Raw genomic sequence first — 12,877 nt, 5'->3', positions numbered from 1 at the left:
GCCGAACTCCTAGTCCATTAATAAGGATCCTTGTAGAACAGGGAAGTTCTTTATGGAAAGTATTATTGCCTTCCCTCTGATTTTTGAAGGTGATCATTCCGCAACAAAAGGCTAAGGAGTGGACGCTTCTATAAACTGCCTCAAACATTTCCCTATCAGCGCAATCTTATACAACTCTACCCCGAAGAAACTCAATGGGAGTTCAAGGGGCTTCCAGATAAATGGATATAGGATTGTAGATAATGTCTTTCCTTCTAATGTCTTTTCTTATTTTGGGGGGTGAAAGTAAAATTACGCAGCAGACAATGGATTTATTGAGGGAGGGCATCTGCTCCACGGGCAGCCTTTGCCAATATTCAAATACGTTTTAAGTCACAGGTGAAGCTGCGTTTTGAAGTGTGTCCTCTGGTTTCCTCGCCTCCGTCTCTCTCCCTGCACAAGTATTTATACGGTTTTTCCTCCAGGGCGGATTAAACTTTTGACAGGACCGATAAGTGGTGATTTCGCCTCCTTTGATGCCGGGATTGCTGTGTAAACAGAAGGAAAATCTCAGGCTGATAATGGCCATGCCTCCGCAGCAACTTGCGAAAGCTTACAGAACAATCCTCCCGCTCCAATTGCGCCGCAGGGGAGGGGGAAGAAACGCCCCCCCCCTCCGCGCGCGCACTTTGAGAGGATCCACAGAAGAAATAATCTCTGGACAGGGGGTGAGGACCCAGTGCTGGGTTAGTTGTATTTGTTGGCGGATGTAAACCAAAATACTGGGGATTAAACCAGTTTTAATCCCTTGCCCCCATTGGGCTTTAGTTTAACGGAGTTAGATCAGGCTGCCTGGAAGGTCGAAGTCCACGCCTGTTGGCTGCAGCGACTCCGCTTCCGGACAACTGGTTATCTGTTTGGGATCGGGCGCAACGTTCTCTTCTGCGGAGATGGCAGTTCTTAGCCAGTTTCTAGGTAGCAAACGGGAGGGTGCGAGAGAAATAAAATTATACGTTATAATCTTACCGGGTTTTTGGATTAAACGCACAATTCATGGGTCAAGGATATGGGGCCATCATAGGCCGCCGTTTGGACCACTTTTCCGAAAAGGTTGTGACCTTTTACGGTCCTATTATGCAGGTTTCCTCTGGAATAAGTCCCAGTAGAGTCAAAGGTACTTACTCCCAAGTAGCAGCAGCAGCAGCAACAACAACAGAACCATAAACCAAAGGAGGAGCTGGTAGGCGATATAGTAGTTTTTGCCAATATATTGCGGGTGAAGCGGAGGACTCAGACTTCATACAGTGTACTGGGGCCAGAAAACCCCCTGACACCCTTGTGTTCACGTGTAGGTTACATGAGAGGGAACCAGCGGTTTCAGAGCTGCAATCTGGGAAAACATCAATGAAATCCGAGGAGATTTAGGCAGGCACGACGACCCAGCCAGCCAACTATTTTTATGTCTTCTTGATTTCGAAGGGAGGCAGTGAATCCCCCAGCTGAAGCCAAAGAGATCTAAAACAGTTCAGTGTTGGCTGGATCGTGTCCTTTCTCCTTTCAGTTATATCTGTATAAATATCAAGATTAGATTTTGGCTAGTCTGCACTGAGTACTGTGGAAGAAACCTACTGTACGCAGCACTTCAATTTTGCTCAATTAATTTTGCTACGAAGCAAGCCCTCCCCTCAAGGCTCAAATCTCCAAGGTGCAAAAGTGTAGGTTCCTTTGAGGTGTCACCTTCAACCTCCTTTCCACTGCCAAAGAGGCGCGTTTATGGTTCTTTCCCAGATCCTTGCTAACTTTTCCCCGCCCTCCTCTTTCCCCCCCCCCCTTTTTTTGCGCAGGGTAGAATCCCACCTTTGAGAGCGGGAGAGAAATTAATGCAGCGTCTCTACCTTGCCGGCTGTTACAGTCGACGACCTAAACGTATCTAACCTCGTATAATGGGGATCGCGTGCTTCCCGGTTCACTCTAACTGCATCCACAAACTGCAGCAGGTCGCCCCGAGGCGCTGGGACTGGGATAAAGTCGAATAGTTTCTGCATGGGCGTGGCTAGGCTGAGAAATTCCCGGGACCATCCATCTACGAAGGTCCGCGCGATTCCCCGGGAGATTGAGGATTCAATCCACACAGCCCAAGGGTATTTTCTGCCTCGGACCCCATCCTAAGACTAGCTTGGAAATGATGTCCTGTTGAACTGATCTTGGCGGCGATCTAGGTGAAGTTATTGACGGCTCGGTTTCCATGGAGCACAGGGCATCCAGGGCTGTAATACGCTTTTACCTCTGAGTAAATCCCCTTGGATTCAGTGGGACTTCCTTCGGGATGCATAGGCATAGGATTGAATCTGGCTTCAGCAGGAATAGGGAGCAAGACTACGACCAGTATGTTGTTCTGACGACGATGACTATCACCCAAAGTCCAGTATTAGCCCAGATTCGTGGTCCCCCACGTACCGTAATTGGGGGAAGCCGCAGGGCCTAGCACTATTATGGCTCTAAATGTATGTTAAACAGTAGCTGCGCGATTCACACGGACTAGCGCCTCAGTCACATTTATTTGCTTGGGGCAGATTTGCGCTTAGTTTAGCCCACATACTTCAGGGCTGGGGATTTGTTGTATTTTTGTAAATGCAACCGTGAGGTCCTCCACCAATCACAACAGGGTGCAAAATAGCGACTCAGTTAACAAGTAAGTAAAGATGTGCCTCTAAGAACACGAGAAGCTAAAGAAGTGTGATCAGTACCAGAATCAAGCTCCTAAGTCATATGACACTAAATAAGTCAGTCAGTCCACTCCTGCTCCCCCCACCCCATAAACGCCCTTCCCCTAGCAAACTAATTTTGCTGCTCTTGGGATTTGGAAATGCTTGCTGATCTAAATCATCCAGAGATCTACCAGTAGATCCCAAAGTACCTTTTGCTCATCCTGACTAGAAGCAAGATAAGAAGGTGATAACGTTCTAAGAATGCAGAGAAAACTTTTTCCTACTTGTCCCATATACTCAAATGCAACTGATTGGCCGTCAGTTGCAGACTAATGAGATTGCAGCACACCAGAAACTCGTCCGTGTGTAAGCTGCGATCCTATGCCCACGGATTTGGCAGTAAGCCTCGCTGAGCTCAAAGGGTCGCTAGATGTGGCGGTAGCCGCTGGTTTAGACGGCTAAAAAAATAGATGTGTAGGGGGGGGAGTGTCTATCGCGAGGTTTTCCAAACGGAATGATAATTCAGTGGAATCTCCACTAACAGTAGCAGTATATCTTACCGGGAATCAGCAAGGAAAGGTTGCCAGTTTCATGTTCTAACAGGCAGAAACTGGAAAAGTGGAATATCGGGTAAGTCTCATACATTCTTGAATCAAATTTCCATTGTTGGCAATAGGAATTTATAATCCAAGCAGTTGGTTGGTGGTTCACGAGGTACATCCCACTGAGGACCCTACTGCATCCCAGTAAAGGGTTTGAAGTCCTGCTATATATTTTTTTAAGCAGATACCCAAAATAGAACACTACAGGGGTCCCTGCCGACTTGCACCCACAACTAATAATAATAATAATAATAATATTTATACCCCGCCCATCTGGCTGGGTTTCCCTAGCCACTCTTGTCAGCCTTCGTTGAAGTTCCTAACGACTCTCACCTGTTGCAGCGCCCTCTGAACAGCCTACCCTTCAGCGGGGTATTCGCACTATTGCTGTCCATGGGGAGAAATCGGGAAGACCCAGACGCTTCTTTTCCGATTAAACGGCGTCCTCCCGCCCTCCTCAAAGGGTTTAGAGCCACTTAATATAACTTTTTTAATAGGACGGGCCAGGTGCAGAGGGAAAATGTGATGCCACAGAGATTCGCACATGGGACTGGATCTAATCGGAGATCTAATCCGTTTCCTTTCCTGCTGGTTGATTTTAAAAGCTTGCCAGTGGGCGTTGGTGGAACTGAGACTCACAAGGGATTTCGGCCTGAGACCTTTGAAACCAGCAATCCCAATGGAGAATTGACCAGGGGGGAAATCGGTGAGCTGGATTCAGTCAGAGCATAGCTTGGTTCTGAGCCCTCCTGGCGCTCAAAGCACCGCGATGAAGATGATGCTAGTGTTTGGTGGTGAAAGTCATAGGTGACTGTTTCGTTGCAAATCTCTGGCTGGGCCCGGATTTCTACTTCCCAGCCCGTCCTGCCCCCTCCGCAGGGATAGAAATCTCGTAATTGCTAGTCGGACGAACTCTTTGCCCTTCGGAAAAATAAAGGACGCTCCCTTAAAATAAAATTTAAAAATCGCTTAGCTACCTGAACCCCACTTTAGGGCACGTGCAAAACCTCCCTCCTTTCGGGGAAGGGATCGTTTCCCAGGAAGAAATAAGCCCCTTGAGAAAAAAAACTTGTGTAAAAACTTGGGCCCCGATCCGCAACCCAACGCAGCTGATGTAGTTCTGGTGACTTAAAGGGTCTCTTATTCCCTGCTTAAATTGGGGTTGTTTTGAGCAGCAATGGTACAGTTAGGGCGCTGTGGACTCTGATTCGTGGTCCCGCGAGGAGGGGAGGGCGCGAGTTCCCTTTTTAGACAGGTGAGGTGTATTGCTTTAAAATGTGAGAAGCCGGACCTGTTGCCCTTGGGAAGCTCTCCTGCTCCTTCTGCTGGTTTTGGTGGGGCCTGGATTTCCCTCCCAAGGTCCTGCGCCCTGAAGGCATCACTGGTGAACAGGATCCAAAGAGGGTCTACGACCCCCATCAAGCTAGAGGGCACTTTAGTCTCCCTTACTCAGAGGAGGCAGATCCATAAATCTGTTAAGCAGAAGCAGCAAGGTTTACGCCTGCTAGGTTGCATTGCTTTCCAGAAGAGTGTTCAGGATCAAAGCGCGCCTTCAGTCAAATCCTACATACATGGCTAGCTCTCTCTCTAATGCCTTCCTTCCTTCCTTCCTTCCTTCCTTCCTTCCTTCCTTCCTTCCTTCCTTCCTTCCTTCCTCCCTCCCTCCCTCCCTCCCTCCCTCCCTCTCTGATGTCTCACTCTTGCTGAAACTCAGAAAACGGGACCATGCAACTGTTCCCCCTATTTCTGAAATTGACCAAAGTCTCTCTGTCTACCCAGAGAGAATCACCTCGCGGCTATGCAGGTTCTTTCCCGTCCTTCTTGCCAGGTATTTAGGGAGAGGGCAGAATCTACAGACGCCACTGACCCTAAACTTTTTACGGAGCTACTCTAGAGTAAAACTTATTTCCTAGCCAAAGCGGGCGCCCATCTGGTCGGAGATCCGGCTCATTGCATCGAGACCAGAGCTGAAAAGGAGAAAGGAGCGTGACTCTCTTTTTATTACCGTATTTCCCTTTCCACGTACAAAGTTTCATCTTGATACAAGCACAGTTCCGCGCAGATCTCTCGTCCGATACTTGCACACAATGGCGTCACAGGAAATGCGGCTCCCCCCCCCCTCTTTTTTTAACTCCCGGGAAAAGAAGGCTTTGAAAACTCCTAGACCTTGTCTTAAGATTTGTTATTTATTTATTTTGTGGGAGGAAATTTAACATTTTGTGGAGAGTCTCTGAAAGTTGGTAAAACGAAAACTTTAGCTTGCGGTGATCTGCTCTGGCTCTGCTGCTCGCTCGCCGTAATTAGGTGAAAAATATCCTTTCATACATATAAGCAGACCCAGCTCCTTCTGGAACAATAGTGGAAGCCCCCTTGTTCACTATGGAAAAGTGAAGTCAGACGCGTTTGAAAAGACCCCGAACACTTAAAATATTAAAGGCATAAAAGATGCTGCTTTTAGTTGTCTTACACCCCATTCCTCCATTCTATTATCACTCCAACAGCTGCATTGTTTCGGTAAACAGAGTCCGTGCAGAATTTAACAACCCGATCCGCAATTTGAATTAAACCCATGAACGGCGACGATTTAACAGAATCGTGCCTCTCGCTGTAAGCAACTGGAACCCGCAATTCTGCCGCGTACGCAGCACTGCTTTTACTGCCTCCCGCGCCCCAGGCTTAGTTTTCCAAAAAGTCTTAACTGTCTTGCTAACGGATACCGAACACATTTTAAAACAATCCCCGCTTTATTTGAACGTGAGAGACCCGGTGTATGTCATCTCTGCTGCTGCTCTGGCCCTCAACTCGTCCTACAGCCCCGGCTATTTTGCGCCGAAGCCGATCGAGTTCCAATCTGGACTCGACGGGCGCTTCTGCGCAAGTGGGTCGTCTTGGCAAAGGGCCGTTGAAAGGATGCCGCGCAGACAGAGCCGCGCGGCCCGCCAACAGAGCCAGCGGACGGGGAATCCTCGCCAGTCATGTCTCGAAGCCGGGGAAAAGAAGTGGGGGGGGGGGGGGCTGGAGAGCAATTGCCCTCCGTTGGAAGCGGGGGGTGGGGGGTTGCTTGTCCCAGCAGACAGTCTCTCTCTAGCGAAGTCTTTATTTTCCCCGAGCAACAGGAGACCAAAAGCATCCAAATCTGCAACTGAACCCCAGTGGCAGCTGCTTTTTCGGCACACAACTCCTCGTCTCTCCTTATTTCGGTCGTTGCCCCCGCCCCCCTCCCGCCCCCCCCCCAGCTCAAAATCAGGTTGCCCAGCAGCGCCGGCTCCACGCTCCGGATCTCTGAGGCCCGCGGGAGTTAGTTGCCGGTCTCCAACTCTCTCGTTCTCCTTTTTCTTCGCCCACCCACCAATATACACCCAGTTTCACTCCCCTGGCTTTTCTCCACACTGCAGCAAAGCCAAACAATAGGAGGAGAGTGGGGGTGAGGGGAGAAAGGCGACGAGAGGGGAAAGAGGAATCCCAGCAGCTCCTCTGCCTCCCTGCTGTTTTGATCCCCCCCAGGAGGAGATCAGGACGTCTCCCCGGAGGTGGGAAGTCAAGAAACTCCGCTCCAGAGAGCTGCTGTTTGCTATAAATCCATCATCCGCGGAGACAGGTTGCGAGTTCTGGAAGGGAGCTGGTCGAAATACATTCCTGCGCCAGTGCGCAGGCGCGGGCAGGCAGCACCCTGCCTTTTTTTTTCTTTTTTTTTTTTTGACCAGGTGAGCTCCTCAGGCAGGTAAAAGAAGGCTTTGCCTAAAGAGATCGCAGGAGAGGCAGGCGGGCAGATCACTCCTTCCATGACCGGCAGGGACCTTGTGATAGGCAGCCCGGAGCCAGAATGTCACTCCTTGCGAAAATGGGAGACTGGCAGGTAACGCGATTTCTCTTCTCTTCTCTCCAACCCCGCCCGCCTTTGCTTTTCTTCCTCGTTTTGTCTGCGGATAAGGATAGGGAAAACTAGGAGGCTTGGATCCAGACCCAACAGACGAAGAGCGACTTGGGGTTCCTCTCTCGGGGCATTTTGGGGAGGGCAAGCCACCTAATAAGGACAATTCACAGCGCGTAAAATTCTTTGCGTAAAGGAGAGCTTTGATGGCTGCTCAACAGGTGGGGGAAGAGAGCCCACGGAGCAGCAAACGGCGCCACGGGCTTCCTCGTCCACGACAATCACCCCCCACGACATTTCGAAAGAAACTTGCCGCGTGATCGCTGTTGATGTCAAACCACCACTGATCTGGCAAACCGGTGGTGGAGTTCTCCTGTAAACTGGTTCTCTTTATGTTGGGCGCCGGAAACTAGTTTGTGTGAAAGGTTTTTAAAATGGTTTTAATAGACCCAGCCTAAGTTTTGCAGGAGTTATAACTCTTTAAAGTGCTCCAATTCTGAGCACTTTCAAAGGTGAACGCTGCTCCGCGCTAGACTAGGCCTCGCAGGCTTTTACTGGGTGAAAGGTAGGGGCCTTCTTTTCCAAAGGGGATCAGGGTTGGGAAACTCTCCCTCTCCGCGTCGAACTTCCATGCTCAACCTGTGGCCGAACTTGCGCCGCTTCCTTGTGGCTCGCGCCTTTTCTTTCTGATTTCAGGCCCCGCAAGCAGGGAAAAGTGACCTCGGTGCGCCATTGAAACCGGTGGCTTTTGCTCTTCGGGTAAACGATCCCGAGGAAGTTAAAATTCAGCTCTTACATTCGGTTCCTTTTATTCCGAATGGTTTTTCAGTACCCCAATTATCCCTTGGGAACGACCGTAAACAGGGAACTTCACTGGAAAGGTTTACCAGAAGCTAAACTCTCTCCAACTGAAAATCTCCAGGGACTTAAGAGTGCTTAACTTTGGCTGAGTCATGGAGAGCAATCCTAAATCTTTAAGGCATTTGCTGCGGGGGGGGGCACACACCTGACATTTGTTTGAATGGAGCATAATTTACCTATAAGAAACCTGATCCTAAGCACACTTCCGTGGAAAATGTGTCCAAATGAGGCTGGATTAAAGTTAAGGTCTTTTGTTTTGTTTTCCTATTTTGTCCCTATTTAACAGAATGGCATTGGCTTAAGTACAACTATGCAGATATTGATCGGGTCGCAAATAGTGTATGTATAGTATTCTGAGCCTAACCCCCTCGGACTGATTCCTCCCTCCCGCCCCACCGCTAGACGGGTAGCCATCCAAGTAGATCTTATTCCGGACTAGTCCCAGTTTCATCTTAATCATGCTTTCCCCATAGCGCTGTACAAACACTACAAACAGTATGGGGATTGTCACAAAAGGTGTGGGCTTTGCAGCACCCCTTCCCCACTAATTCTAAGGAAGGAAGCGCCACTGATTTCAGCTCAAGGGGACAGAAGACCCCAAGCGATTGATTAGGACCCCGCGTTTTCCTTACATTCCCAGGACCGGCCATTCTTTCCACTTACTCCCAAGTGGTCGCCTCGCTTTCGACCTGTGGCTCTGAAGTCAACTGGGACTCATCCAGCCGCTATCAGGCGGGCAACAGAAGGAAGGCGCTGCGAGGGAGAGGGAGGGGAAGGCGACGCGGCGCCTTGAGGCCCTTCGCTCGCTAATCTTTATAGATATGCGCGTGTGAGTGCGCGCGCGAGTGTGTGTGTTTAGGTCGGTTTTCTGCAGCCACCTGGTGAACTACTACCACTAGCTTCGGTTCCTGCGAGGGCTTGAAGCCCTGTCCGGGAATGCAATTCCCCGAGTCTTGAAAAAGCTGCACGCCTCTAGCTCTCTGTTGGGTTTCGCAACCGCCGAAGTCTTCGGCGGGAGGGAGCACCCAAAGCTTTGCGAAGTTCCCACACGGCTGTGCCGCCAAGGAGGCCGGTTGGACTGATTCCCTCTCTCTCCGGCAGCGGAAGACTGGAGAGGAGCAGAGAAAGAGAGAGATCCACCCCCTTCCCGTGCGTCCGTGCAACTCGCAGTAGTATTGAGTTGTGTGTGTCTGTGTGTCTGTGTGCTGGGGGGGGGGGATCTTCCACTCCCGTTAGAGCCTGGGAGCCCAGTGGCGCAATCGCCGCTGGAAGGCGCAGGACCTCGCGCGCGCGCGCGCATTGATCTGCTACCGAGCGCCCTGGCGTCAAGGCAATGGGCGTTTTAGACGGACTCTGGACTCCTATGTATCGGAGGGGTGAGAGGAGGGAGACCGCGCCTTCGTCGGAGTGGCCTCTCTCTCGCCACCTCCCCACAGCTCCCTTGGAAGTGGACCATCAACGGACAGTGCACCGACTCTTTAATTCCTAGGAAGAGCCCAGAGGTGGCGAGGGAGCCAGCCAGGCGCGGTGGTCCTGCAGAATCTGAAAAAGGGGGCTCACCGTTTTGTGGCCGTCCAGAATCTCTGGGGAAACTCGCCGTTTCTTGGATCGTCCAGAATCTCTGGCGCCGTGGCGTTGACTTGTAGATTCTCTCTCTCTCTCTCTCTCAAAAAAAAGAAAATCCCTTACCATCCCGATCTACAAGCTGCTTAAGCCAGAACAAACCTGAGTCGATGCCAAATTCTAAATTCTCCAGTGGACCTTAATCCAATTTCATCCGGTTTAACTGGCTTGGATTCTCCTTTTGGGGGAACTTCAGAGTCTCCCAGACAGGCGAATTGCAGTGCGTTTCCCGTGCAAAGGATGCCTCTGCCTCCTTGGACCTGTAGATCTCGCTGTGGTTCAACAATAGGAGCGCATCGCGGAAGGTTGGTTCTATTCAGGAGGCTGGTCTCGAATTGCAGCTCTAGGTGGCCTCTTTATCCAGACACGTACCGACCCCAATGAGAATGTACGCATGCCGGTATCTGAATCCGCCAAATGCGACGATTCGCTTATAAAAGGGCCGGCAGCACACCTGCCTTGACACCTGGTGTCTTTTGATCCTGACCTGCAAAGATGGGAGAGTAGGAAAGATGTTGCTTCTTTGTCTCAGGAAGCACGGTTTCTAGTAAAAGACAGAGGAGGACTCCAACCTGAGCGATCCGAAATGAATCCGGATTAAAAATCAAAAACAGTGTCAGCCAAGGCAATAAATAAATAAAAACCCAGTCCGAAGGGACCTGTTATGAAACAGTGTGTTTGAGCTATACAAAGCAAATATAAGAAAGGAATCGGGTGTGCACTCGGGGAGCTGGAGAGGAAGGGGCGCAGCCGTTCCCATTAGAGCTCAAGGTTGCAGTCCTCACTATATTTAGGGGCAAGTTCACATATGCACCTACCTGTCTGTCCCTGGTCTCAGTGCTGATTAAAACAGCAGTTCCGGGACCCTAATCGAACCAGTCAGAATGCTCTGCAACCTGCTTTTTAAACCTGAATGCTGCGGGGACAGAGTGCTGTTGAGAGAAAATCACTCTGCACATGCTTATGAGGCACTTTCCTTTCTAGTATGACTTCACATGCTCCAGCATTCGCCCTCGGGTTCCGAAAAGAGAGAGCAGTCAGAAGCCTTCACATAAAAGAGGGTGAGAGTAACGGGAACTGAAGCTGGATCTCGCAGCCCCCAGTTTAAGCTCAGATGGCATTGACTCCGGTGGTACCACTGATTCTCCCTCACATCCTCCATCCGACCCTAAACACTGCAGTCTTCCGGAAGTAAATCCTATTGCCTGTCTGTACTCGTCTGAATGCGGTCTGCTTAGGATCACCGCGCAAAATAGCCTGCGGGCTAAGCGTTTATGCCTTTCTTCATGTGGCTGAGAGAAGAGTTTGCATGGGGTTCAAACAGGTAGAGTAGGAGACCACTCCCCACCCCACCCCCAACTTCCTACACTGTCCACTGTCTCTGCCCTCTGATCGGTTCCTAATACTGTACTTTAGTGGTGCCCTCACAGGGCAGGATTGGGGGGTGGCAGAAGAATTCAGGACTCCACTCAGCAGAACGAGTTGATGGGCCCCCAAATGCGTCACGGCACATCTTGAAGTAACGATATATCCCCCCCCCCAGTCCATTAACTCCGGAGTCTACAATTCCCCGAACTGCACCGCCGCCTTTCTTAGCCACAGCTCTCCTCGATTTCTGCCGAACCTATTCCGAAATAATTGCGCTCAGGAACCCACGTTTGGACAATACTGGCGCAGTCTAGGATTATTTGCACGCATGTATCTTTCAGCCCAAGCGTCGCTTGTCCTTAGACGCGAAGAAAACCACACAAATACATAACAGACTCTCGGTTGTCCCCACGGCGAGGCGGGGAGGGGGAGAGATGTTAAAAACCCCAGGAAGTGGGCGTTGTTGTTTTCGTCCCCAAAAAGGAGCTGCTGGTTCAAATCTGGTCCTTACGAGGTGGGGGGGGGGATAGGCCTCAGTTTCGCGAAACAAAACCCAAATCAGAAAAGCAAGGATGGGGTGCTTTGCTGGGAACTCCTAAACGCCTTAGCGTCCTTAAGTCAAAAGATCTGCAACCCTATGGAAAGGAATCCTATCGAACTCGGTGAGATAGGACTCACTTCTGGGTAAACACGAACAGGACAGGGCTGCGCGGGTAAAACCTTATCACAATCGGGAGTAAACTAGCGCCACTCCCCGCACACTTGTAAACGTGCATAGGATCGGGTTGCACGTTGAGATCCGTTCGCGCCCATGGGAATGTTCCTTTTGACAGCTTTGCATGTAAAACTGCATCTAGTTTAAAGTTTGAAAGTTATTTAAAGAGGAGGGAGAAAGGGAGAGGCAGAGAGCAATTAGATAGCAAAAGTAAGAACAGAAGGACGTGAGAACGAAAAAGTAAATGGACTCAAAGAAGAAGATCGCAAGAATAGTGACTTTAAAACACACATACGCCCCTCCATTACAATAAACCCCTCCCCTCCTCTGTCTCACCTCCCTCCCTCTCGCCTGCCAAGAGTCCTGCTGTTTAAAAGTAGCTTAGCCCAACCCAGCCCAAACGCGAGGGTGGCGGGCGTTTTCTTGGCTACCTGAGTCCATTCGCGCGCAGGTTGTTGCGCAGCGGAGCAATTGGCCTATTGTTGCTATGCTAATGAGGCGATTAGGCTGTTGGTGAAAAGACTCGCTTGGAAAGAAAAAAGGGAAAAGTTTCGACCATTAGAGGGAGATCTCCGAGCGGGCACGGGAGATCTCCTCCTCCTGCTGCTCTTCCTCCTCCTCCTCTTCCTCCTCCTCCTGCTCAAGCACTCCAGCGGGCGCGCTCTGCATGCCAGAGGAGAGCGCAAGGCAGGCAGGCAGGGCAAAAGAGCCTCTTCTCTCTCTTTCTCCTTCTCTCTCTCTCTCTCTCTCTCTCTCTCCCTCCCTTTTTCTCTTTCTGACTCTGTCTGTATCGGTCTGTCTCTCTCGTTCTCTCGCCACGCCAATCCATGAAAATGCTTTGGAAACTGACGGATAATATCAAATATGAGGAATGTGAGGTAAGCGCTTTCCCGCGGCTGGGGCACACATCAGAGAGGATCTCCCTGTCCCCCGTCCCCCAATCCGTCCAGCCTTCCCCACCCCCGCTCCACCTAACAAACAAACAGAAAACCCAGCTGTTTTGGGGAAGCACCTTGCAGCAGCTAGCGATGTGGTTGGAAGACCAACTTCTGCGCTAGGCGACCGAGCAGACTTCGCAGCTGGAGAGAGGGCGCCTGTGGTGGGTTTATACCTGGGTGCCAGGTGGAGGAGGCTACGCGTTGAGGAAGGA

General features: G+C 50.6%; 1 protein-coding gene and 1 long non-coding RNA gene across 4 annotated transcripts in view; one reads left to right on the top strand and one right to left on the bottom strand.

Annotated features, from left to right (window-relative positions):
- Positions 1–291: 291 nt before the first annotated feature.
- Positions 292–12,236, bottom strand: LOC307220965. Its single transcript, XR_013841230.1, has 2 exons — positions 9,582–12,236; positions 292–950 (listed from the first exon to the last, which is right to left on the bottom strand). It is a non-coding gene; the product is annotated as an uncharacterized lncRNA (long non-coding RNA).
- The window catches only part of TFAP2A (transcription factor AP-2 alpha), a 29,339-nt gene continuing 23,452 nt past the window's right edge, over positions 6,991–12,877 (top strand). Inside the window, exon 1 of one of the 3 annotated variants that reach the window (XM_079984987.1) lies at positions 6,991–7,145. In XM_079984987.1, the coding sequence (XP_079841113.1) occupies positions 7,113–7,145 (33 nt within the window). In that variant the 5' untranslated portion in view covers positions 6,991–7,112. Of the gene's footprint in view, positions 7,146–12,451; positions 12,606–12,877 lie in introns of those variants that run through there. The other 2 variants (XM_079984986.1, XM_079984985.1) reach the window with 2 other exon arrangements.

This window comes from Podarcis cretensis, assembly GCF_951804945.1.
Source record: "Podarcis cretensis genome assembly, chromosome: 7".
NCBI lineage: Eukaryota > Metazoa > Chordata > Lepidosauria > Squamata > Lacertidae > Podarcis > Podarcis cretensis.
This window is presented reverse-complemented; position numbering and strand designations above follow the sequence as displayed.